At 42.1% G+C, this 26,300-nt stretch overlaps 1 protein-coding gene across 6 annotated transcripts in view; it reads left to right on the top strand.

The window, feature by feature from the left end:
- The window catches only part of TOX2 (TOX high mobility group box family member 2), a 725,581-nt gene that overhangs the window by 588,399 nt on the left and 110,882 nt on the right, over positions 1-26,300 (top strand). For 5 of the 6 annotated variants that reach the window (XM_029612512.1, XM_029612516.1, XM_029612517.1 and 2 more), the window contains one exon: positions 25,697-25,936. The exons of the other annotated variant lie outside the window; for it this stretch is intronic. In XM_029612512.1, the coding sequence (XP_029468372.1) occupies positions 25,697-25,936 (240 nt within the window). The remainder of the gene's footprint in view (positions 1-25,696; positions 25,937-26,300) is intronic. 6 annotated transcript variants of the gene reach the window in all.

Here is a 26,300-nt window from a genome sequence, read left to right as displayed (position 1 = left end):
AATTTATAATAGAAATTTAAGGAATGTTTGCAGCTCCTTCTTGGAATGAGGTAGAGGGGCTTTTTGGACAGATCTGGCCTTCTCATCCATAGAAATATAGAATATGATCCTAGATAAGAACAATGAGGCCCATCTAGTTTGCCCAATTTGCTACTGTTATAATGCCAGAGACTCCAGTTGATCTCTAACTTTCCATTTACCGTATTTTTCGCTCCATAAGACGCACCTGACCATAAGACGCACCTAGGATTCAGAGGGGGAAAATAAAAAAAAAAAAAAAAAAAATTTTGTGCTAAACCGGCTCTGCGTCTGGGCGTCTTATGGAGCAAATTAGGGGAGTGCATAGCTTTTTTTTTTCCTCCCCATTTTGTTTTCGGGTCTGGAGAGGGCCATTTCGGTCCACTCCCCAGATCAGAAAACTTTTCTTTTTCTGGGAACCCCATCCCAACCCTTTAAATTAACAACCCCCACCCTCCTGACCCCCCCAAGACCTGCCGACTTAATTTACCGCAATCCCCCACCCTCCTGACCCCCCCAAGACCTGCCGACTTAATTTACCGCAACCCCCCCACCCTCCTGACCCCCCCAAGACCTGCCGACTTAATTTACTGCAACCCCCCACCCTCCTGACCCCCCCAAGACCTGCCAAACGTCCCTGGTGGTCCAGCGGGGGTCCAGGAGCGGTCCGGAAACGATCTCCTAGTCGTGGGCCGTCTGCTGCCAGTAATCAAAATGGCGCCGACGGCCCTTTGCCCTCACTATGTCACTGAGACCAACCAATAGCAGCGGTCGGTCCCAGTGACATAGTGAGGGCAAAGGGCCGTCGGCGCCATTTTGATTACTGGCAGCCGACTGCCCACGCCTAGGAGATCGTTTCCGGACCGCTCCTGGACCCCCGCTGGACCACCAGGGACGTTTGGCAGGTCTTGGGGGGGGTCAGGAGGGTGGGGGGTTGCGGTAAATTAAGTTGGCAGGTCTTGGGGGGGGGGGTCAGGAGGGGGGGGGGTTGCGGTAAATTAAGTCAGCAGATCTTGGGGGGGGGGGTTGCGGTAAATTAAGTCGGCAAGTCTTGGGGGAGTCAGGAGGGGGGGGTGTTAGATTTTTGTGTTTTTTTTTTATATTCGCTCCATAAGACGCACATACATTTTCCCCCCACTTTTGGGGGAAAAAAAGTGCGTCTTATGGAGCGAAAAATACGGTACTTCTTCATAAGTAAGGATCCTCTGTTCTTATCCCATGCATTCTTGAATTCTATTTGTTTTTGCCTTCAACGGGAGGTTGTTTAATGTATTTGCTATCTTTCTGTGAAGAAGCATTTTCTAATGTTACTCGAGTCTATTCCCTCTGAGCGTCATATCATGATCTCTCTCCACCTAGGGGAATGCTGCACAAGTGAGCTGTGCAGAATTACATTTTAGCACAGAATATTAAACTTGTGCATATAATTTGCTCATGTGGGACCTGAAGGAAGAAGTACAGACACAGCTGTGCTGACCCAGAAAGAAAAGGGTGCATCAGTCAGCCAAGCAACCCCCATAAAGAGGAAGCAGAAGGGTAACCCATGCAGGTCCAGAAGGAAGATGCTGCAGCAGGTGGACCCAGAAGGAGAAAGTACAGGGACGGCTCCAGAAGGAGGATGTAACTGGGGCAACCTGTGCCAGCTCAGAAAGCAGAAGATATAGCCGGCGTCTCTGGAAATTAGAGACAGTGACATTCCAGGCTGTGCGGGCAGGGGTGGGTGAGGAAGCATGAGTGATGTAGTGGGGGTGGGGAGAAGGAAGAGAGAGAGCTCATGGTGTGGAACACCTGGAGACAGAGGGAGCTGTAGGGTCAATCCTGGGAAGGGGGCGGATAGTGTATGAGTGCCGTGTGGTGGAGCCTGGAGGAAATGAGAAAGCAGCATAAGTGATAGGGTCAGGATGGCGGAAGAAAGCATTAGGGTTGCGGTTGGGGAAGGAAGAGCTGGAGAGAGAGAAAACTGAGGGGGGATTTGAGCCTGGGGTAAATGAAAGAATTGGAGAGAGAGAGAGAACTAGGGTCGGAAGGGTTGAACCTGGGAATATAACTAAGGGAAGGCTGAGCCTGGAGTTAAGGGGGTCAACCTTAGGTGTTTGTATGGATGGAGGTGCAAAACCTGGGGAGAGAGAGAACTGTGGAGGGGTCCAGCTTGGCATGGGGAAAAAGAGAAAGGGGAGTTCTGGAGCTGAACATAGGTTAGGTAGGAGAGAGCTGAAGGAGTTAATGCTGGGGGAAGAGCTGGGGTGGATGAGCCTGTGAGAGGAAATCTGGGGAAAGGATTCAGGTCTTATTGCAGTACTCCTGGAGGAATTCTGTGTAAAAATGACAATTTTTTTCATTTTTGAATAATAGTTTTCTGTATTGTATTTTAAATTAGGTATCACCTAATTATTATATTGTATTATTTTGACAAATACATTATACATAATTTTGTAGAATTTTTAATTGTTTTGCATATAATTCCTCCAGGATTATTTATTTATTTATACATCTTATATTCCATGAATCCTTTACCTCTTGCTCTAGAACTTTCTTTCCACTGAAAAATGTGTGTTTCTTGTGCACTATTTATTTTTTTCAGAAATTTGAATGTCCTTTAGGGCATGTATACTTGGGTTCTTATTTCAGAGAGCTTTTGGTGTAGATTGGACCATTATGATAGCCTTTCTCTTGTCTGCCTCAACTTTCTCTATATACTGGCCTCGTAATTAGATACAACTCTCTAGCCAAGGTCTCAATAATGACTTGTACAATGGCATTATCACATCCTTTTTCTACTAATTCTCTCTTTTTCTATGGTACCTAGAATTCCTCTGGCTGTTTTGCAATCTTAAAGTCATCAGATATAATAATATATAATTGTGTAGCGCAAATTAGCATTTCAACTTCATCATGTACTTCTTCCTTGAATTTCTCTACCACAAATGCAAGTGCAATTGTGCTGCCCTTTTCCATTTCTTTGTTTACTCAGGCAATACTGTAGGGTTCTTCAGGAGTGTCCTATATATTCCTTATAGTCTAAGTAATCAAGACCAAAGGTCTTTCCCAGCTCGACTTAATTCAGTCAGGTGGCATTTAGGCCAGCTGTCATGCTCAGTTTATACTAGCAGGACCACAGTTACTGGCTTCTCTATCCAATACCTCTCTAGTATCGGCAATCCCTTGGGGCAGTCTTTTCTTGTTCCAACTGCAGGATATCCTCTCCTGCATTTCATCCACAATCATCTGTAGCCAATACTCCGGTCTTTCTCCCTCAGCTGCCTCCCTATGGTCTGTCTCCCTCTGCCTTTTGTTAGGCTCTGAGGTGTAGCTGACTTGAGTAGAGCTTGGTACCGCCCTCTTCCAGAGCCCCATCCAGGTATAGCTTTTCTATCCTGAGCAGGCATTTTTCTTTACTTCCCTTTATTCCAGCCCAGGTCTGGATTTATGCACAGGCCTAGTAGGCCTATGCCTAAGGTGGTAAAACGTGGGCGTGTAGCAAATTTCCTGCCCTTCACCATTATCCCATAGTCTTGCCCTGCCCACTGCCATGGCCACCATCACTGCCTCGGCCCATTCCCCAAGAACCCTGGCTTCCAGCTCCAGCAGTGATCATCACAGTAAACTAAGTGCTGGGATTAACCTGTGCTCACAGGCCCTGCCCCCTCTAGGCTTTTGTGTGAAGGGCAGGGCCTGTGAACATGAGCTTATTCCCAACGCTGGAGCCAAGGTCTGAGGGCAGGGAGTGGTGCCACCAAGCAGTTCTTGGGGGTTTGCCTGGGGAGAGGGAATGGGTGGCATGGAACTGGTACTGAATTGGTGCCTTGTGTTGGAGGTGGTCCAAATCTGTCTCTATTCCAGCCTGCTTGTCTTTGACATTGGGCTATTGTGAAGACTGCTTCTCCTGGCCCTTTTTTTGTCATCATTTTTTATATGCAAACTTCACTCCCATTGCAGCAAAGAGTTTTGCGCACAAAAAAATATGTGCACAATAGTGCATACAGGTTTGTGCCCTCCCGTGTAAATTCCATGCTAATGAAGGCAATAGCTGCTACCTTCCAATGCAAAGAGGTAAGTAGGATTAACTCCTGTGTTCTTAACACTGGAAAACTTATTTTTGGTCAGTGATGAAAAGTTTTTGGCCCTGTGGGTCTGATTGAAAGTTATGTTGCTGGGGACCTACACCCCGGATTTATGCACACAAATGTACTTTGCACTCTCCATTAAAATATTTTCAAAGTGCCGTCATGTCTAATTTACTGATGTTGCCTCCATTTTAACCTGTGAGCAATCACGCGGCTCTAGGAGAGCAGTGAAAGGCAATTGAGAGCTCAGCTTATGAAGGGCTGAAGAGCCTGAGGTAGCGGAAGTGACACTGCTACCACCAAAATAAAGCGAAACCAGAAAGGAGTTTTTATCTGGGAGGCTATCCCTGGTTTAAAGCATTCCTCTTCAATTGGCTGGTGCAGCCAGGTAGGCGTTAATTAGTCCCTAGTGATTCCTGCTTCCTGGGTATTAGCATTGCTTCTGCAGTCATTTTGGGCTGACTCGGCTGCTGGGGTGGGGGGAGGCAGTGAGAGGATAAAGCAGAGGGGTTTGCAGTTCCTGGGGCCAAGTCACTGTCTAGCTGGTAAGGGAGACCAGGAGTGTTGGCTTGCTCTGCTCCAAGTTAAAATGTGCACCTAGTCTGAATGCACATTTTCGGGTTAGCACACAAACCTGTGATGCATTAGCATAGCGTTAGCTTAGTTACTGAATCAAGAGTTAAAACTTCTTTTACCACATGCTTTATTACATCCACTCCACAGAGGGGAAGAAGCTGCATCTTGCAGGTAACTTAATACAGTGTGCTTTCAGCCTGAATATACGTGGCTGCCATCTAGTGGCTCTAGGCTAAGATCACATGATAGGATGAAGACGGCAGCAATTCTAAATAAACCCTTTTTTTTTGCCACAAATACAGTGGAAGGAGAAGGCAGTGCGACTACATTAAGATACAGTTTAATCGATAATTATTAAATGATCACAAATCAATTTACTGAGGAAGGCAATTGAGAATAGATAGCGTAATGGGCTAGAATGCAGATACATACGAGAATACTGAAAGAGCTCAAAGAAATGTTGAATGTACCCCTCACAACTCCGTTCATGATATATTTGGAAATGGAGGAGGGTTGCAAGGATTTGAAAAACAGATATAGTCTCGCATCAGGAGGAAACGTGTGAACTGTTAATCCAATTTCAGTAGTGAGCAAAATTACGGAAGGAGAGCACACTACCCGGAAACAAGTAGATTAAAGGACCCTAGATGACATGATTTCACAAGGATGAGATTTTTTTAAACAAATGTCTTCAAGCTCTTTGATGAAGTGATCAGGGTAGTGGATCAGGACATGCAGTGAATGTGCCTGCCTTCAGTAAGGCCTTTGGCACTGTTCCACATAAAATGCTGATAAACTAACTAGTCAGTGTGGATGTAGGACAGAAAGTTGCTAACAGCTCACACTGCAAGGTGTTTTTATCTCTTTCTTCCATTAAGTGTCCACATTTGACTGCAATGCGTACCCTAGCTTTTGCTGTTGCTGCTCTTATTCTATGAAATTCCCTCCCTTCTGTGCTTCGACTATTAGACTATTGTTTAACCTTCCGGAAAACAATTAAAGCCTTTTACTTTGAGCAGGCTTTTCCATCTTGCTGTTAATGATAATTATACTTTTAAGGCTAGTTTCTGGTTTTTGTTCTTGTTTGAAATGTAACAAATTTCTGTTAATATGCTATGATGTTTTACTGATTTTATTGTGTTTTATGATGATGGATGTTTTTGAAATTGTTGTTATATAATTATATATGTTGTACCCTTCAGAACAAGCCTTTTTGGATTGGCAGGCTACAAATATTTTTTAAATAAATAACAGAGTGAGGAACTGATTAAAAAAACAGAACTCAAGAGGGTGCTAGTAAGTGGAGTCCACTCTGGTAAATGTAAAGCAGCTAGTGGAGTGTCTCAGAATGTAATGCTTGTACAGACAGTTTTCAATATATTCTAGGAATTCCCAAGATAAAAACTTTAGAATATCTTGGGAGCACGTCATTATCTGAACTTAAGTCCACTATAAAGAATGAGGCCTACCATGTAAATTGATGAGAGATTTTCAAGAACAGATCTTACAGCATCTATTGAAAGCAGTAAATCATTTTCTTGAGGATAGGGTGTGTACCTCTGTGACTCATGGAATCTGAAATCACTCCCATTTTGAAATAATCTGGTCTTGACCATACCTGGAAACTTTTAATTTCCAGGCGCCCTGAGATTATCATGGATTAGCGGAGAGAAGAGGGGCCGTATTTATACACACTTTATCCTCTCTCATAAATATACTCTAACACACACATTCTCGCACAGTCTCTCTCACACACATGCTCACTTACATATTCGCTCCTTTCATTTTCCCACATGCACACTCACTCTCACAAACATTCTCACTCACTTTCACTTCTCTCCCTCTCCCACACACACACACACACACACTCTGCCTCTCACTCACATATTCATTCCTTCTCACCCTGCCCTAAACCCACCAGCGGCGGCAGCTTACTCCTTTGGCCTGATGCTTCCCCAGCTGCTGCTTCTGACAATGCAACTAACACTCCTCCTTCCATCTTGCACAAGATTTCCAGCTAAATGCAAGTGAATTTGGATCTGGAAGTTATAATATGCCTGTTTGCGTAAGATACAACAATTTCTAATAGATCAATTCCAACTGATCCCAATATCAGATGAAAATGTCAAACATCTAAGAAGAAGCTATCCACCTGTGCTTTATAATTATTTTGGTGTAAAAGTGTAATCATACTAATGTAATAGTATGTCATACCTTGACTGCAACGTTTGATAGCTGGTCTGTTTCTATGACTGTCCCACGTAAATAATAATACAATATTATAAAGCACAAGGTATGATAGAATAGACATGCCATGACAGATGGAGAAAATAAAGACTGAATTGTCAAACCTAGAAGAATAGTCAAGAGTTTGGAAGCTGTGCTTCACTGTAAAAGAAGTATAAAATCATGTACTTGGAGTAGGAGACCACAAGTCGCTTAGTAATAAGGAGGAAAAGAACTGAAAACTATCAGACTAGATAGGGACCTGGGAGTAACTACAACCTGAAGGTTACAAGCCAGTGTGATAAAGCAGCAATAAAATTAACAGCATGTTTGGGTGTGTAACCCCCCTCCTTAGTGTTTGAGTTGGGTTCAGAGGGGGACATAAATTTATTTATAAGTTCTTTGGGGCAGGGACCCTGGCTAGCTTTTTCTTCTCTTCCCATCCCAAGGTGTAGGTCCTTTGAGTAGGGGTGGAAAGGAGTCCTCTTCAGTCCCAGTACAGGGTGGCTGGAGTTTTTATCTGATTTTCCCTCATTGTTCTGTGAGCTATGCGTTGTTTGCCAAACAAACCACACTCGCACCACATAGGCAGTGTCCAAAATAAATCTTTATTGATACAGTTTTGTTGAATGGCACAGATAAATATGGCAATCACACACCATAGATTCTACTGTACTTTTTCCAATTACAGCTCCTTTCTCCTCTAGCTGTGCATTAGACTTTATTAAGCCAAGGATCCATCCACACTTTAGGATTAGTTTGTGCAGTGGTCCCTCTGGGCATGCCCCCCCCCCCCCCCCCGCCCTTTGGTTGGATAGGAAACCCTCCTGATGACACTAAAATCTATCTTGGCACAGAATTTACTGTCTCTATACCTCAGGGCTCTGGTAGATGCTGGATGGGTGTCCTCCCTTTAATGTGGATCTTTTACTCACAGTTAGCAGATTCATCTTCTGGTGGGATCCCAGGTAATAGGAATCCTTGTGGACCTCAGGGTTTGCCAGTCCCTTTGGTGGGCAGGACGAGGGGCAGAAAAAACACTTCCTCCCAGATGTTGAAAAAAATCTTCTTTCCCCAGCTTCGATAATCAGGAAATCCTCTGCCGTGGGTCACTATACCCTTTTTCTCACTGAGGCTCAAATGGAGGGCACATCTTCCCTAAACACTGGGCATCTTCAGTTCAGGGTTCCCCAATCCCTGGCTTTGGATACGCCCAAGCCTCCAGAAGGACTCCTCTAAATAAATGTTCAAAATCCCAAAATAGTCCCAGAGCATCCATTCTGTACCTTGTGAGGAGAGTACAGCAGCAGAGTTCTTTGGCCTGTCCTGGAGGGCTCTCAGAGGGTTTCTGAGGCTCCAGGTAGGCCCAAATCCAACTTAGGAAAAATACAACCTCTGTCTCTGACTTTCAAATAATACTGCCCCCAGAGCTTGTGTCAGAGCTCTGCTATAAAACCTCAGGACCAAGGGTATCCATAACAGCTCCGCCAGTGGGAGGGTTTCTCCATGAATGGATACTTCCCTAATTATCTCTCTAATTGCATTAGGCTGTTACAGGAGCTATTAGTAACCCAAGAAGTGGTCTGGGTTACAGGTAGATAGAAAGTAATATCAGCAGTACAATATAGAAGGTAATATTAACCTTGTACATGTCACTTTTAATGCACTACCTAGAATTCTGTGTGCAGTAATGGAGGCTACACCTTTATAAATCCCTTGAGAAGATGGAATCAGTTTAGAATATGGTTTCTAGAATGGTGTATACGTACTACTTCAGTGAGATATGATAAAACCATTCAGCTATAAAAGATAACATTTTCTCTAGAAAAAGGAAGTTTAACAGCAAGACTCGTATGAAGATAGCAGAATGGAGATTCACTGAAAATGGGAAGAAATATTTATTTACTGGGAGGGTAGTGTATGTCTGAGTCTGAAATAATCTACCAGTGGAGATGGTAGTAACCAAAACAGTAATCGATACAGTAATATGACACAATACTAGTATTCAATCATAAAAGCATCAGCATAATGTAAATAGGGATGTCAGAACCACTAAAGGCTCAACTGATTCACAGCAAATAGTAGAGATGTGCAGCAGTAAGGACATTCAGTTCAGCCTTCGTTTTTGGCCCACCGCGGGAAATTTCATTTTTCCCCGCAGTTCAGGCATTTTTTGGGGGGGACCCCAATTTTCGGGTTAGTGCGCACCAACTTCCGTCAGTGTGCGCTAACATTTTAAAGTTAGCGCACACTAACGGGAGTTAGTGCACACTAACCCGAAAAATGAATTTTTCTGAAATTTCGGAAAAATTACGATCGTTTTTCGGGTCCTCCAAACCAGGATGAATTAGACAATTCCGTTGAAATTGTCTAATTCGTCTAAAATGAATGCACATCCCTAGCAAATAGTGTCCCAGCTATAACAACATTTTTTTTACAAGTTTGTTTTTATGCTACAATATGTAAAAGATTTCAAGACAAAATACATGATCCTTTAAGTACACAATAAATCTGGTTCCAAGCTTGACCTAGTCTAAAAGTGTACATCTATAATCTGTAGAGCCCTGAATGAACTTCATCAATAGCCAGTCTAAAATACAATGCAGTCAGAAAATTCTGTGTGATATATACTGACCAGTGCTTCAGTAATAGCCTTCATCAGGAGAATAAATTGTTCAAACACTTATCCTATAACTGAACACAGAAAACCGGGGTCTACAGAAGGCGAAGCATGTTACTTGGATGTCTCTTACTTGAAGTATCTGGCAGTGAGCTGCTGGAGAATGCCAGAATATATCAACTGCACTGGATGGGTCTCCTCATAGTCCCATGTCATATCAGTCAGATAATCAGTAATTGGCACAGAATGGTGGTAGTAAATCTGTAACAGAAAAAAACATCTAATACTGCATCACTGGAGATATTAACATAAGCCCAATATTTGTAAAAAGACAGAAGAATCCGTCTCAGTATTTAGACACAAAGGAATCACATTCTGTTTCCATTGCTGTTCCAAAAGGAATAATTGAATGGACAAGTCAGCCCCTTAGCAGTATGAGAGAACACACTCTGAAAAAACATGGTGAAGATCTAAGCAATGCACTACCAAAGGGACATTAATCCACTGATGTTTTAAAATGCTTCTATGTTCTATCATTCTAACCCTCTGTGTGCCTCAAGTATAATATTTTTTGCAGGGCATTGTATCACATAAATGAGGCTGGAAGTCTGGCAGTCAGTTTGATATTTTAAATTTCGTGTCAAAGGAAAACATAGAACTTCCAAAACTTGAATGTTCATCGGTACCTTAGAGATGGAACAGTATCCATAAAAATAATGTCACTCAACTTCATCTCTAATAGCTGAGAAATATGAATGCACTGTCTGATCTTTAATATTAGGGGGAACACATAAATGTGATACATAGCAGGTCAGAAAAAAATTGGATGCAATTGGAAAACATGCCAGGGCTTCGGATTGGTTTTCTCATCTCACACACTCGGGGAGAAAAGGGGAATGAGCACGTCACAGTGTTAACCCTGATGTCATTCTTTGGGAGGTTAAATCACTCTCAGTGACAGTGAAATGCCCGCATAAAAGCTCTTCAAACACAAATCTTTGATAACTTGATCTGATAGACATTTTTGTAAATCAAGTGGGTAAGGAAATCCTGTTTGAATATAAATGTGGCATAATCGAAAAAACTGACCTACTGTCAAATTTTCCTTGAAGCACTTAAGATGAGTGCTGGCAAATGTTAATACACTATTAAAATCTGTAGGCTTATGGTACAGGGTGGTAGCAAATCTATCTGGAACCTTCAAGAACAAAAGATCCACATAAAAGTGCACTTGAAGAGTCTATATGTCTAGTAAAAGATAGATGAGGATCACAGGTGTTAAGCCACTCAAAAAGCATACAACTCTACTGGAAGACCATACCACCACAAGGACAGAGACGTATCTCAAAAGAGACAGAGGCAGAATGGAGGCAGTCCAGAGAAAGGCAACCAAAATGGTGAGGGGTCTCCATCAAATGACTTATGAGTAGAGGTTGAAGGACATAAAATGTATACCCTGGAAGAGAGGAGGTGCAGGAGAGATATGATACAGAATTTCAGATACCTGAAAGGTTTTAATGATGCACAATCAACAACAAACCTTTTCTGTTGGAAAGAAATCATTAGATCTAAGGGTCAAGAAATGAAACTCCATGGAGGATGACTCAGAACCAAAGTCAGGAAATATTTCTTCATGGAGAAGGGTGATGGATGCCCAGAATGCCCTTCCGGAGGAGGTCGTGAAGGCAAAAATAGTGAAAGATTTCAAAGGAGCATGAGATAAACCCTGTGGATCCCTAAAGGCTAGAGGATGGAAATTAAAAAATGAGTGCATGGTGGTAACTTGCTGGTGTAGTGGTTACAACCCTTAACCAATAAGCCTTCATACTGTTAATACAACTCCATCATTGCTCTCTGCTTCAACGGCAGGGAGAAAAGAGGAAAGGGGGAATTAGATTCAGACAGCAACCAACAAGGACATTGAACTTTGCAGCCTGGGAAAACAAATAAGCATAGGGTTAGTTTGTTGATGCGGCTGTTAGTACCCTTAACCAAGAAGCCTGAAACTCTTGATGCAACCCCAACATTGTTCTCTGCTTCAACAGCAAGAGAGAGATAAAAGGAAATTGGACTCAGACAGCAACCAACAAGGGCCCTGACTTCAACAGTCTGGGAAACTGATAATTATGGGGGTGACTTGTATGGCACGGCAGAAACTACCATAAGCTTGCTGGGCAGACTGGATGGACTGTTGGTCTTTTTCTGCCGTCATTTCTATGTTTCTATGAAAAATATTGTCTATGTAATATTCCCAGTGCACCACATGATCTTGAAAAGAATGTTATGGTAGCCAAAACTCCTCAAAAGTTCCCATGTATAAATTTGCAAGATCGGAAGCTGTCATGGCTCCCATCGCTGTTCCACAAATTTGTAGATAAAATTGTCAGTTATAAGCAAAAACGTTTTTATAAGAGCCAGCTCAGCTAACGTAACCAAAAAAGTGTTAAGGATGCAGTATAATCAAGGTCTATATTGTTCAATGCCCTCCAAAGACCTTTGTTGTGAAATGTTTTTATAAAGTGCTTCAACATCCAAGTTCTTGAGATGAAGTGATTCCAAAATCCTCATGTCTTGTGAATCCCAGACATAGGTACAAATGAAGCCAAAAGCATATACAAAGAACAACAGAGGTTCAAATAATGAATCATAGCTTTACATAATGGGTCATCCAGGAGGATTACAAAGATTTTTGTGCACTTTAGGTGGATCATAAAACACAGGAACCTTTAGAAATCATTTGATTAAAAATTAGTTTTCTTTACAAGTCAAAAGCCTAACTCAAATGCTGCCTTGACTTCATTGATGATAGTGTCTTTCAGTTCAGTTCCAGGGGTAGATAATAAATCAGGGGTGGCCACCTCCAGTCTTTAAGAGCCACAAACAGGTAACAGGTTTTCAGGATATCCACAATAAACATGCATGAGATAGATTTGCATTCATTGCCACTATTATATGCAAATCTATCTCATGCATATTCATTGCTCATATCCTGTAAACCTGACCCATTTGTGGCTCTCGAGGACTAGAGTTGGCCACCCCTTTAATAAATGATATCAGAAAGTTGATGTTACACTTCTCGCTCATGTATTAACCAGTCTAGAACACTATTGCATCCCTCTTGTCTGCAGGTTTTTCAATGGTAGGCTTAAAGATGTTCATTCTTGTAATAAATTGAATCCTCTTACGAGTGATCTGAATAGTGTGTAAATCCCACACACTATTTCTAGGGTTGTGGAGGAAGAGGGAGGGGGGAATCTATAAGGACAAAATTCTTACCTCTGAAACATCTGCTGTTCTTCTTGGAATTTCTGCAGTAAACAACCAGAGTTTCAAAATACTTGTAAAACAAAAAAGATTTCTGCTGCAAAAGAATCAAAATGCAGAGCAGGTACTAAACAAAGTTACAGGATAATATATTGTGTTGCACTGGGGACAAAACTACTAAGGGTAAATTTGTTCTGGAAAGTCCCTGTCCATCCAGGACTGGGTGATCCGCTGGATTGGGGGGAAGAGATGGTGAGATGCCCCGTAAGGGCCAGCATTTTTCCATCAGCTTGATTGTCTGTGGGCTCAATGTTCTGATTCTATAAAATGGCCCTGTGCTAAAAAAAAAAAAATGTGAACAATTGTTCTATCTCCAATCCTCTTCACCAGAATTATCAGTCACCTGGCACTGGCGAACTCTGGTTGTATGAGACATCACCCATGGATAAATATAACCTTGAGTTTAGTCTTAAAGTTTACACAGAATTTGTTCAGGGCTTCCCGCAGGATCAGCGAGAGAATTCAAGCATGCTTGGGAGAGACGCAGAGGGTGGTGATGAGGACGAAGGTGGAAGATGACTGGAGACTACATGGAATCTGCAGTGGCACAGGAGGCAAGGATACCTGAGCAAACAGAGTGGCTCAAGCAGTCCCCAATCTGCCGTCAAAGTCTATGTTGTGTAACCGTGTATCGATCCTGAAGAAAACTGGATTCTTTGCAGATTGCAGTACCCTTTAGTAGTGCAACATAAGAATTACCCAGAGGTGGTGATGTACATGAGTTTTCAAAAACACTCAGGCGCTTTCTGTTGTAACAAGGATCATTTGTATTGATTTTCTTTTACTTTAAAGCAGGACCCTGGAGAGAAAAGTCACTTTGTCAAAGGGAGACCTTTGTACTGCATGTGTCAGGCTGCTATAGGACTTATGACTCATAGCTGCCCAGTTTACTGGTTAAAAATCACTTTTTTCTACATGTTCAGTTGCTGCTTGGAACTTAAAATATGTACTTTCTAGCCAAATACGCCTGCTTTACAGAGAATATCAGAGAGAGGATTAAGGATGTGCTCAGAAAGGGTATTGTTTTAATATACATATTTCGGGGGGGGGAGGGGGCTTGAATAGTCATATCATCTTGCAGTCCTCTAAGAAGACTGTGATAAAGTTGGTCCCTGCATTCAGGTTGATCAGCTGTCTCCATTTTCTCAGGGCAGACAGATCCTGTCCTGGTTATATGCCATAACGTGAGTAAACTTAAGAATATAAGAATTGCTGTACTGGGTCAGACCAAAGGTCCATCAAGCCCAGTATCCTGTTTCAAACAGTGGCCAATCCAAGTCACAAGTACCTGGCAAGTACCCAAACATTAAATACATCTCAAGCTGCTATTGCTTAATAATTAGTAGCAGTTTATGGATTTTTCCTCTGGGAACTTATCCAAACATTTTTTAAACCCAGCTACATTTACTGCCGTAACCATATCCTCTGGTAATGAATTCCAAAGTTTAACTATGCGCTGAGTGAAAAAGAAAAATAACTTCATGGAGTGCCCCTAGTCCTTCTATTATCTGAGAGAGTAAACAACCAATTTGCATTAAGTTGTTCAAGTCCTTTCATTATTTTGTAGACTTCTATCATATCCCCTTTCAGTCATCTCTTCTCCAAACTGAACAGCCCTAACTTCCTTAGCCTTACCTCATAGGGCAGCTGTTCCATGCCACTTATCATTTTGATTGCCCTTCTCTGCACTTTTTCCTGTCCAACTATATCTTTTTTGAGATTCGGCGACCAGATTTGCACACAGTATTCAAGATGCAGTCTCACCATGGAGCGATACAGAGGCATTATGACATCCATTGCTTTATTTACCATTCCCTTCTTAATAATTCCTAACATTCTGTTTGCTTTTTTTGATCACCACAGCATACTGAGCCGACGATTTCAATGTATTATCCACTATGACACCTAGATCTCTTTTCTGGGTGGTAACTCCTAATATGGAACCTAACATCGTGTAATTATAGCAAGGGTTATTTTTCCCTGTATGCAACACCTTGCACTTGTCCATGTTAAATTTTATCTGCCATTTGGAAGCCCAATCTTCCAGTCTCACAAGGTCCTCCTGCAATTTATCATAATCCACTTGAGATTTAACTACTCTGCATAATTTGTGTCATCTGCAAATTTGATCACCTCAGTCGTCGTACCCCTTTCCAGATCATTTATAAATTTATTAAAAAGCTGCAGTCCAAGTACAGATTCCTGAGGCATTCCACTGTTTACCTTTTTCCCCACTGTGAAAACAGACCATTTAAGCTTACTCTCTGTTTCCTGTCTTTTAACCAGCTTGCAATCCACAAAAGGACGCCTCCCATCCCATGACTTTTTTAGTTTTCTTAGAAGCCTCTCATGCAGGACTTTGTCCAATGCCTTCTGAAAATCCAAATATATATATCTGCAGGTTCACTTTTATCCACATATTTATTCACTCCTTCAAAAAAATGTAGGAGATTTGTGAGGCAAGACTTCCTTTGGGTAAATCCATGCTGGCTGTGTCCCATTAAACCAGGTTTATCTAAATGTTTTGTGATTTTTATTCCACAATTTTTCTCGGCACTGAAGTCAGGCTCACCAGTCTATAGTTTCCCGGGTCACTCCTGGAGCCCTTTTTAAATATCGGGGTTGCATTGGCCGTCTTCCAATCTTCAGGTACAACGGATGATTTTAATGATAGCTTATAAATTAACTGAAACAGGTCTGAAATTTCATTTTTTAGTTCTTTCAGAACCCTGGGGTGTATGCCATCTGGTCTTCAGTTTGTCAGTCTGGCCTACCACATCTTCCAGGTTCACCATGATTTGGTTCAGTTCATCTGAATCATCACCCTTGAAAACCATCTCCGGAATGGGCATCTCCCCAACATCCTCTTCAGTAAACACCGAAGCAAAGAAATTGTTTAATCTTTTCATGATGGCCTTATCTTCCCTAAGTGCCCCTTTAACCCCCTCAATCATCTAACAATCTGACTCCCTCACAGGCTTTGTGCTTCAGATATATTTTTAAAAGTTTTTATTGTTAGTTTTTGCCTCTACGGCCAACTTCCTTGCAAATTCTCTCTTAGCCTGTCTTATTAATGTCTTTCATTTAACTTGAAAATGCTTATGCTTAATCCTATTTTCTTCTGATGGATCCTTCTTCCAATTTTTGAATGAAGATCTTTTGGCTAAAATAGGCCCTTTCATATCACTTTATAGCCATGCTGGCAATCACTTGACCTTCCTTCTACCTTTCTTAATGCAAGGGATACATATGGACTGTGCTTCTAGGATGGTATTTTTTTTAACAATGTCCACGCCTCTTGCACACTTTTTACCTTTGTAGCTGCACCTTTCCTTTATTTTTTAACTATTTTTCTCATTTTATCAAAGTTTTCCTTTTGAAAGTTGTGCTACAGCCATGGATTTACTTACTGTTCCCCTTCCAGTCATTAATTCAAATTGGATCATATTATGATCACTATTACCAAGCGGCTACACCACCATTAACTCTCTCACCAAATCCTGCACTCCACTAGAATTAGATCTGAAATTGCTCCCACTCTCCAATTGGTTCCTGAACCAATTGCTCCATAAACTGTCATTTATTCCTTCCAGGAAGTTTATCTCTCTAGCATGTCCTGTTGTTTCACTTATCCAGTCAATATTGGGGTAATTGAAATCTCCCATTATAACTGCACTACCAACTTGGTTGGCTTCCCTAATTTCTCTTAGAATTTCACTGTCCGTCTCACCATCTTGGCCAGGTGGACGGTAGTATACTCCTACCACTATCCTCTTCCCCAACATGCAAGGGATTTCTACCCATAAATATTTGATTGTGCATTTAGTCTCATACAGGATCTTTATCCTGTTGGACTCTGTGCCATCCCAGACATAAAGCACCACCCCGCCAACAAGATGCTCCTCTCTGTCACTGCGATATAATTTGTACTCTGGTATGCAGTATCCCATTGGTTATCCTCTTTTTACCATATCTCTGAGATGCCAATTAAGTCTGTCATCATTCACTACTATAAACTCTAATTCTCCCATCTTACCTCTTAGACTTCTGGCATTAGCCTACAAACATTTCAGAGTGTGTTGTTTGTATTAACATTCTGCTTTTCAGTTGACAGGGATAAATTAGAATCTTTTAACTTAGGTACGTTTTTAATTATAGGCACTTGGACTACTTTTCATATATTGGAACCTCTCTGTTGGGATGCCCTAATTCTTATGCTTCATTAGTATCCTTAGAATATACCTCCCTCCGAACCATGGGCTGCTGAGTGACTGTCTGCTTTCCCCTTTGATTTCGTTTAAAAGCTGCTCTATCGCCTTTTTAAAGGTTAGTACCAGCAGCCTGGTTCCACTCTGGTTAAGGTGCAGTCCATCCCTTCGGAAAAGTCTCCCTCTTCCCTAAAAGGTTCCCTAGTTCCTTACAAAACTGAATCACTCTTCCTTGCACCATCGTCTCATCCACACATTGAGTCTCCGGATCTCTGCCTGCCTCTCGGTACCTGCATGTGGAACAGGGAACATTTCAGAGAACGCTAGTCTGGAGGTTCTAGATTTCAGCTTTCTACCTAAAAGTCTAAATTTGGCTTCCAGAACCTCCCTCCCACATTTTCCTTTGTTGGTGCCCACATGTACCATGACAGCCAGCTCCTCCCCAGCACTTTCTAAAATCCTATCTAGGTGACGTGCGAGGTCTGCCATCTTTGCACCAGGTAGGCATGTTACCAGGCAATCTTCACGCCCACCAGCCACTCAGCTGTCTACATTCCTAATAATCGAATCACGAACTGTGATGGCTGACCTAACCCTTCCCTCCTGGGCAGTAGCCCTGGGAGACACATTCTCGGTGTGAGAGGACAGTGCACCACCTGGAGAGCAGATCATTGCTACAGGATCATTTCCTGCTGCACCAGGTTGATGATCTCTGATCATGAGACCTTCCTCCTCCAAGGCAGCACCAGGGCTGCCAGACTGGAAGTGGAACTTGATTACTATGTCCCTGAAGGTCTCATCTATATACTTTTCTGTCTTCTTCAGCTCCTCCAGGTCTGCCACTCTATCCTCCACAGATCGGACTCGTTCTCTTAGAGATAGGAGCTCCTTGTATTAGATGCATATGTACAATTTTCTCACCAGTGGTTAAAATATCATACATGTGACACTCGATGCAGAAGATTGGGAGGCCCTCCTCTTGCTGCTCAACTGCTGACTTCATCTTAAATTTGTTCAGTTCCTAGTTAAGTTTTAGGTTGCTATGGGAATAGGACTGCGTACAATTAGGGTCCTTTAAATGTATTAGTGTATTTACTATATATCTGGTGTTGAGCTACAAGGAAATGATTATGCTCTTGATAAGGTGTAGGGAATTTCTGAATTTAAGTTAAAAGGCTGGTTAATTTTTTTATTTTTTATTTTATGTTATTTTTTTGTGTGACAGTATCACCTGCCTATAAATTAAGGGAGGACTGGAAAATAAAAACACACAAACATGTTTTTGCCTACCTTTCTGACTACCTATTTAATAGAGACACACAAAACTCCTGTTTTTTGCCTGCCCTCTGACTAGCTATTCAAAACACACACACACTAAATAATATACCCCAATAGTTTTACTTCTTCCTGATACTTTTAAGTTTTAAAAATTTCCCCAAGCAGTACTTACTGATTCTTTTAAGCCACCAGCAGGTGATCCTCTCCTCTCGGTGCTCCCACTGGATTGTAATTTGATTTCCCTAATCAAGGTCACTGGCGGCCACCTAGAGTGCAACAGTTTGGAGTGTGGCACAGCAGTTGGCAGGACAGCAGCGATTGCTCCTCCTCTTTCCCACCCACTTGGTCCCAGAAGAGAGAGTCGTTTTGTGTGAGTCTGTGTGTGCAGAAAGAAATTTGTGCGGGCAGGTGCAAAGTCTGACGCCAGTGAGTATGGGATGGCCCATTCTTGACACACCAGCAACACCTGCCCAGCCCTTAAAACCTAGTGGCAGAGCCCTGTGCACTGTACTGCAGTTCAGCACCAATCCACTTAATCCTCAACCCTACCCCAGTACTCCGGGCCAGTTGGCTTTCCATCAGTGCCCTGCCGCCTCCAGTATGCAGCAATTGGTACCCATGAGCCTGCCAATACATGGCCTGGACTCACCTTCCCTCTGCAACTGGACTCAGATCTGCCTCCCTGGGGCCACAGGCAAAATCCTAAGTTAGATCCAGGCCCACTGTTTCCCCAACAAGAAAGGCCAAGGAAGGGCAGCATATCATGCCCATCTGGGCATGGCATGGAAAGCCATTGGTTGTGGTACAGAGCACTTCCTTCTGCTGCCCTTGCTTGCATCAGCTGGTTCAGCCAGCTCAGAGGCAGAGGTTGGAGGCACAGGCATGCAGATTAGGAATGTGTTTTCCTTTGAAAGGATATTTACAATGTCAATGACATTCTCTATATCGTTTAATTTCATTTGTTAAACAAAACAAAAAAACCTTGAAATTTTGAGTTTTGGGGATCTTTTAGTGCACACTAAATTGAAATTATGGGGCAGATTTTAAAAGCCCTGCGCGCCTATGTTGCATAGGCCGCCGGTGCGCGCAAAGCCCCGAGATGTACATAAGTCCCGGGGCTTTGCTTGGGGGGCTTGCCGGGGGGTGTGTCGGGGGCGCGCGGCATTCGGGGGCGTTCCGAGGGCGGGGTCGTGGGCATGGTGCTGGCCCAGGGGGGGGATTTAGTTAGGCCTGGGGGGTGGGTAAGGGAGGGAAAGGTGGGGGGGCCAGAAAAAGTTCCCTCCGAGGCCGCTTCGATTTCGGAGCGGCCTGGGAGGGAATGGAGGCAGGCTGCTCGGCTTGGCGCGCACAGGTTGCACAATTGTGCATCCCCCTGCGCGCGCCGACCCTGGATTTTATAACATGCACGCAGTAGCGCGTGCATGTTATAAAATCAGGCGTAGATTTGTTCGCACCGGTTTGCGTGAACAAATCTACGCCCGCGTATAACTTTAAAAATCTACCCCTATGTGCATTAAAGACCAGATTTTAAAAGTTGTGCTCACATAAATTTTGTGGGTTATGTGCATGGCTGGACCTTGTGCACACCGTGTGCATTTTACAACAGGCCCAGCCATGCACATAACCTGCAATATACGCCCAAGAGCCGGGCCTGCTGAAAGGGGCGGCCCGGGGGGGGCATGGTCTAGGAGAGGTGGGGCGAGGGCAGGCCAGGACAGTGCCATTAACTGCTGTCCCAGGGAAGCACATGCCAGAGTCTACTGCTGCTCCAAAGGAGCAGCAAGGTAAAAAACAAAAAAATTATTATAGCTAGGAAAGGGTTAGGGGTCAGAGAGGAGAGGGGAAAAGGTAGGAAGGTTAGGTAGGGGTATTGGGAGGTTCCCTCCCAATTTGCTCCTTAATATGCGTGGCGCATCGCCACGCATATTTTTCTAAAATCCCTCCCCCCTACGTGCGGAGCAGGCCACCCTGCCCGCACATGCGCACGCAAACATGAAAATCCGGCGCATGTGTGCACAGAACCCATATTTTATAACATGCATGCGCTAATGCACACATCTATGTGTGCGCGCCGGGAACAGCGTGCACATGGACGTGCACATGCTTCTTTTAAAATCTACCTACAAGTCAAGTTATGTGCGCTAAATCACATTAGCACACACTGACTCAAAAAAGATGAAAAAAGGGCGAAATTAGGACATGTCAGGCATTCTGGAGCAGTCATAACATTTACGCAGATAAATCCGTATTTTAATTCCGGCGACCACAGCGCAAATTGGGCTGTTACCCACGCATATTTATTTCTGCTGTTGATGAGGTGCAAGTCTGCAGAAAACTCATTATAGGCTTAAAATGACTGAATGATGAGAGTCAAGGTAAACTGGAGGGAGCAGAGGCTGAAGAACCAGAGGGGGCTGGATGACCTAGAAATAGACTGGGTAAACTGGTGGACAAATTGATCGAACTAGAAATGTCCTTCACGTATGCATATTTTGAAATGTGCTTACCTGCGTGGCTTAAAGCCAACAAAGTCCTAAGGAAGATATGGCAAAATTAGGAGAAAACATACGTGCACTAGGTGTATTTTAAATAATATGCGTGCACTTGTGCAGACTATTTAAAATTCCTGCATTATGTCCACTCGCACATACATAAGCATATATGCAGGCACACATGCACTCATTTTAAAGTTATCATCATAGTGTGCACTAATTTAGGTAGCGTGCACTAATTTGAATTAGGACAAACTAATTATGACAGTTTAATTTTAAAACAAAAATTGTTCTAAACAAAACTAAAAAAAAAATGAAATTAAAAAAGTAAATGGAAATAAACAATATTCTGCTGTGCATACCTCTAATGCAGATTGGGCATCAGTCTGCCCTTACCCCTGCTCCTTAACAGAAACACTAAGGAAACTGCAGACAGGTAAGCATGAGTGAGAGTGTGAGCATATGTGTGAGTGAGTGAGAGCATGTGGGATTGACTATGATAGTAAGAATCTGAGGGCGAATGTGAAAGTGTGCATGTGTGTGAGTATGTGCAGACAGAGTACAAACAGGTGAGCTGTGGGAGTACATGAGAGAGAATGTGTGTGAGAAAGTGTGATTGAGCATATATGTGAGTGAGAGTATGTATGTCATAATGTATGTGTGAGTATGTATGCGAGAGTCAGAGAATGTTTATGAACATGGGTTTTAGAGTGCATAATATAAAGAGAGAGAGGAGATAATTTGTGTGCACTCCCCCCCCCCCCCCCCCCCCGAAAATAATTGTTGGCAATTTCAGGGTGACTGGAAATCAAACATGTCCAGGTAAAGAAAGCAAGGGGTTTTTTGAATCAGCATTTTTTTGGGGGGGTGGTGTTTGAGGTGTCTGCTGTTTTGAAATTTTATTGGTGTTTGGGAATGGTTTTTTTTAAATTTAATACGAGTTTTAATTATTGTATGCCATTCTCTTCATCAGCTGTTTTGAAATATTTATTTTGTTATTAGTTTGGTTTTTCTATTGTAATTGATGATTTATATTTCTTGATTTTATTGTTTGAGGTTTTATGAGGAATAGTGATATTTCTGATTTTCCACTGATGCACTACATACAGGGTAAGGCTTATTGAGATTTCCAGATCAGTTGTCTGAATATTTGTATTTATACATTATAGAGGGCAATATTCAGCCATTGGCCAGCTTGCAAATTTTGTCTGGATGTTCAGCGGTCCCACTGTGCTGCTGAATGTATGCAGCTGGTTAACTTTCTCTGGCTAACTTTAAGACTACTCTGTGGCATGACCATGATTATCTGGATGACTTAGCTCCACCCCAGAATGTCCCTATGTTATCTGTCTAAATTTTAGCCAGATAGTTATCCAGCTAAAATTGAGCAGGATAAGTGCCCAAAATATTCAAAAGTTAGCATTTAGCTAGATAACTCACAAAGTATCTAGCTAAATGCCTTTGAATATAGACTCCCATGGTCTCTTTATTCTGTATATTGTAAGGGGTTATATGTGTTCAGCATGTGTGACCGTGGTGTGATATTCTGCTAGTATGTACTTTCTGTGTAGGAATCTATAGTAGCTTGGTTTGTTCTGTTTTCCTAATAGGAGATATATTGGTGTTTTTGGGCTTGGTGTAATATTTGCAGTGTTGTTTCATTGGTAAGGTTGTTACTGTTTGAATGCTGGCAGTTAGTGCTGTTTTGGTATGGGCGGTTTACTATATTTTAATTGCAATTTAGTTTATTCATGGCTTTCTGAGGGTCAAGCAGGAATTTCTGTTTGGCACTACAGAAGTGCATGTAAATATAATATACTTGATGTCTAAGTAATATTTTTACCTCAAAGGACTGTATCTTGTCCATTTTGATGCAAAATATGTTATAAATATGCAATTTGTAATTGTTTATGAGGAGAGGGAGGCGCAAGGCTATAAGGCTTGTCTGTGATGCCTGATACTGTTGCACTGGCCTGTCCTTAATGAAAGTAGGATTATAAAGCTATGCAAGTAGAGTAAATAAGATTTGAATCTGGATGTTTTGCCAAAAACAGAGCCAGTAGATCACCCTACCTACAGCATTCTGCTACTACTATTACTACTTAAAACATTTCTATAGCATTACTAGATGTACTCGGTACTGTGCAGATACATAGAATAGAGACAGTCTCTGGTCCATAAAATACAGATAATCCTGTTCTTACAATATAGTTGAAGCACCCAAACAAGATAAATCGTTTCTAGGTATTTTGGGGAAGCTTTCCTTGCAAGCTTTCCTTGCAGGAGCCACAAGAAGCAAAGGACCTATAATGTTCTGGCTATTTCATGTAATATAGCCCGGGATACCACAAACTGATGGGGGACATTAAAAAGTTTAAACAAAAAAAAAAACCCACTTAGAAGTTCATATTGAGGAAGCTGGGGTATGGGAAAGCTAGCTGGGTAACTTTACCTGGATATTCAGCACAATTTAGCAGGGTAAGTGTTCCATTAAAGTTAACTGGGTAGTTTTAGGACAGTGATTTTTCCAAATGGACATACCCAGCTAAGTTTATCTGGCTAATGCTGAATCAGAAATGATAGCTGGATACATTTTAGCCATGCCTTCCACCCACCTCTTTTTATCCACCAATTTCGCTGATGGGAGGGGCAGGAAGGATATTCAAATCTCGGGATTTGTCCAAGCAACTCCCAAGTTATGCAGACTAACTGTTTTGAATATCAGCCTCTTACTTTTCTGGACACATCCTCGACTCCTCTCTGCTTTTCCTCTTGTAAGCAATAGCAGCAGGGTTTTGACTAGGATATAATGCATTTTGATGCCACAGCTCCTACAAGAACCAACTAGACCTTTGCGTTCTACTGCAGCAGTTTTTTAATTTGGTTTAAGTAGCCACATCCTAATTCTTGATCTTTTATCTTATTGGTAACCCACCCTAACTTCTTTTATTCATTAAGTGGCAACGGTCTTAATTCACGGCTATCTGGGGTGTTTTCCCGTATTTAATCTCTCCTCCATCACCGGTACCAGTGCACCATCCCCCCTCCCCCCACACACATGTGGCACGCCCTCATTTTGCACCCAGCAGTGTACATTTGAAGGCAGTAACAGAGTCTTGGGGCCCCCTCCCACACCATGAACAGCGCCAGTGGCCTGGGCATGCCCTGCCCTTCCCCTTCACCCCGATTGACCAGTTTGTATAGAGAATGGGATGGCAGGAGATGGGGCAGGAGAAATAGTAGGCAGCAAAAGTAGTCCAAGTTTGAGCTTTATTTGAATGGAGACACATACATATTTATGTCTCCATTCAAATAAATCTCAAACTTGGACTACTTTTGGCGTCTAATCTATGTATTTGCCCAAATGCTTTTTTAGATAGCCTACCCTCCTGCTTTATTGTAAACAGTAGGCAGGCCACGGCTACTGGAACTGCTGCATAGTAGCAGTCGTAGCAGACCTACCCTCCCCTGGCTGCATCGGACAGTATGCCGCATGGCCCCATGGCAACACTTCCCGGCTGAATCTGGCATGCCATGCATCTGCGGCATACCATGCATCTGCGGCATTGACATCTGGGAAGACAACGGGAGATGAGCAGTTGATTGGCCAGCCGCCAAGAGAGAAAGGATGGCTTACAGGGAGGATAAATGGAAGGGGAGACTATCTACCTCCCCTTTTGTCTCCCTTCCTCCCTGCAGCCAATGAGTGTTTCTGTAAAGTCACTTTCAGCCCAAAAAGCATGGGCTAGGCATGGAAATTAATTTGGATCTCCAGTGCAAAAATTGCTTTTGATTTAACAATGAAAATATTCCAGAATTTTAGTGGGAAAAATGGTGGGTAAAAACTGGAGGAATTTTGCACTGCAGCAAACTTTTGATAAATCCACCCTTAACACATGTCTTTTCAAGTTACTGCTCTTCAGGTTAGCTGGAATTTTTCTTGTATAAATACTTTAGATCAGACTGAGTGAAGTACCTAATGAAAAGCATTGTGGTGTTTTGAGATAGAAGCACCCCTAACCTTTTGCCAAAAGGACTCAAAGGTTACCAAAAAAAAAAAAAAATATATATATATATATATATATTTTAAATCGACCATTATTGTATATTACAAGTATTTGCATGTGTGCTCATTGCATGCATGCATTTCTGTAGCAGAAGCGAGATCAAACTGATAATTATAACTATCTCACAGGTTATCCTTAACATCTTATAGATTGAAAGAGAATAGTTTAGGCATAGTAAAATGCATGGAAAATGTGGATGATTTTTATCATTGACAGTCAACTGTTACATGCATAGAGTTTCAAAGCTATCCTATTGGCTAATATTGTAAACTGGATCTGTAATGTATGAGATGCATTTTAATTACACTGCACAGAGTTGATGTTAATCTTTTAATACAAATATGTTACTAACTAGAATCATTAAATCCGAACTATTATATTATCATAACGGCATAAACTGTTGCATATCTGGTGAGGTCACAGTTTGTGCCTGTATATTGGTTTTCATTACACTACAACAGCATGCAACAATTTCTTCATTTTTGACAGACTGGAGTTAGATGAAGCAGTTCAGCTGTTCTTTCAGTATGAAGAAGGATTTTGTGTCCAAGAGAAAGGTGTCAGGAGTACAACTGAAGGAGAAAGAAAATAAATGTGATGTCTCAGATATTCATGGGGACTCCCTTTACATAACACTTGATCAAAGACACTCAGACTCAGGATGGGTATCCCTTTTGCTGTAAATTTAGAAGATCGGGTGGGGGGGGAACATTTCTCTTCAATAAATGATAAATATTAGTATCTCAATTTTGAAATTACAGTCATAAGTTAATTTTGATAAGAAATACATTTTTAATTAAAAAGAAATATTCTCCTAACCCAGATCCAGGAGCTGGTCCACCCAGATGGCACTGCCTATGATTCCAACCATCAAGTTCCCCTGATCCATCGACCAGGGATGTTGCCCGGTCACATGACTGCCCTCAGCCAATCACAACTGATTTCTCAGATGGGTATAAGAAGTGGTATTACCCATGGTTCCCCATCACCCCCAAGAAGTAAATCTGCTACACCTTCTCCCTCCAGCTCCACTCAGGAAGAGGAGACAGATTCACATTATAAGGTATGTGCGGAAATGCCGGTTTTGACAGACAGAGCAGAGTAATAGCAATGTTATTTATTTATGTTAAATATTTCTATTCCGCATTTTTCAATAAAATGGTACGACGATTACAATAAATCATATAAACATCAAAGTAAACTTAATAACATAAATACAATAAATATGACATAAATTATAATAAATAACATTAGAAAAGAATCCTAATACCTTGGAGGATACCAATCAGATACATGAATTAAAAGATTCTGAAAAATATATCTCAACTTGTACCTGGTATAGTGTAACATATCATAACCTGGTCTGGATGCTGATGCAAGCAGACTGCAGAGGTTATTGGCTGACGAGGCTACTTCGTAATGCCATA

The sequence above is a fragment of the Rhinatrema bivittatum genome, chromosome 8 (assembly GCF_901001135.1).
Source record: "Rhinatrema bivittatum chromosome 8, aRhiBiv1.1, whole genome shotgun sequence".
NCBI lineage: Eukaryota > Metazoa > Chordata > Amphibia > Gymnophiona > Rhinatrematidae > Rhinatrema > Rhinatrema bivittatum.
The sequence above is the reverse complement of the archived record's forward strand: the minus strand, read 5'-3'. Positions and strand labels throughout refer to the sequence as shown.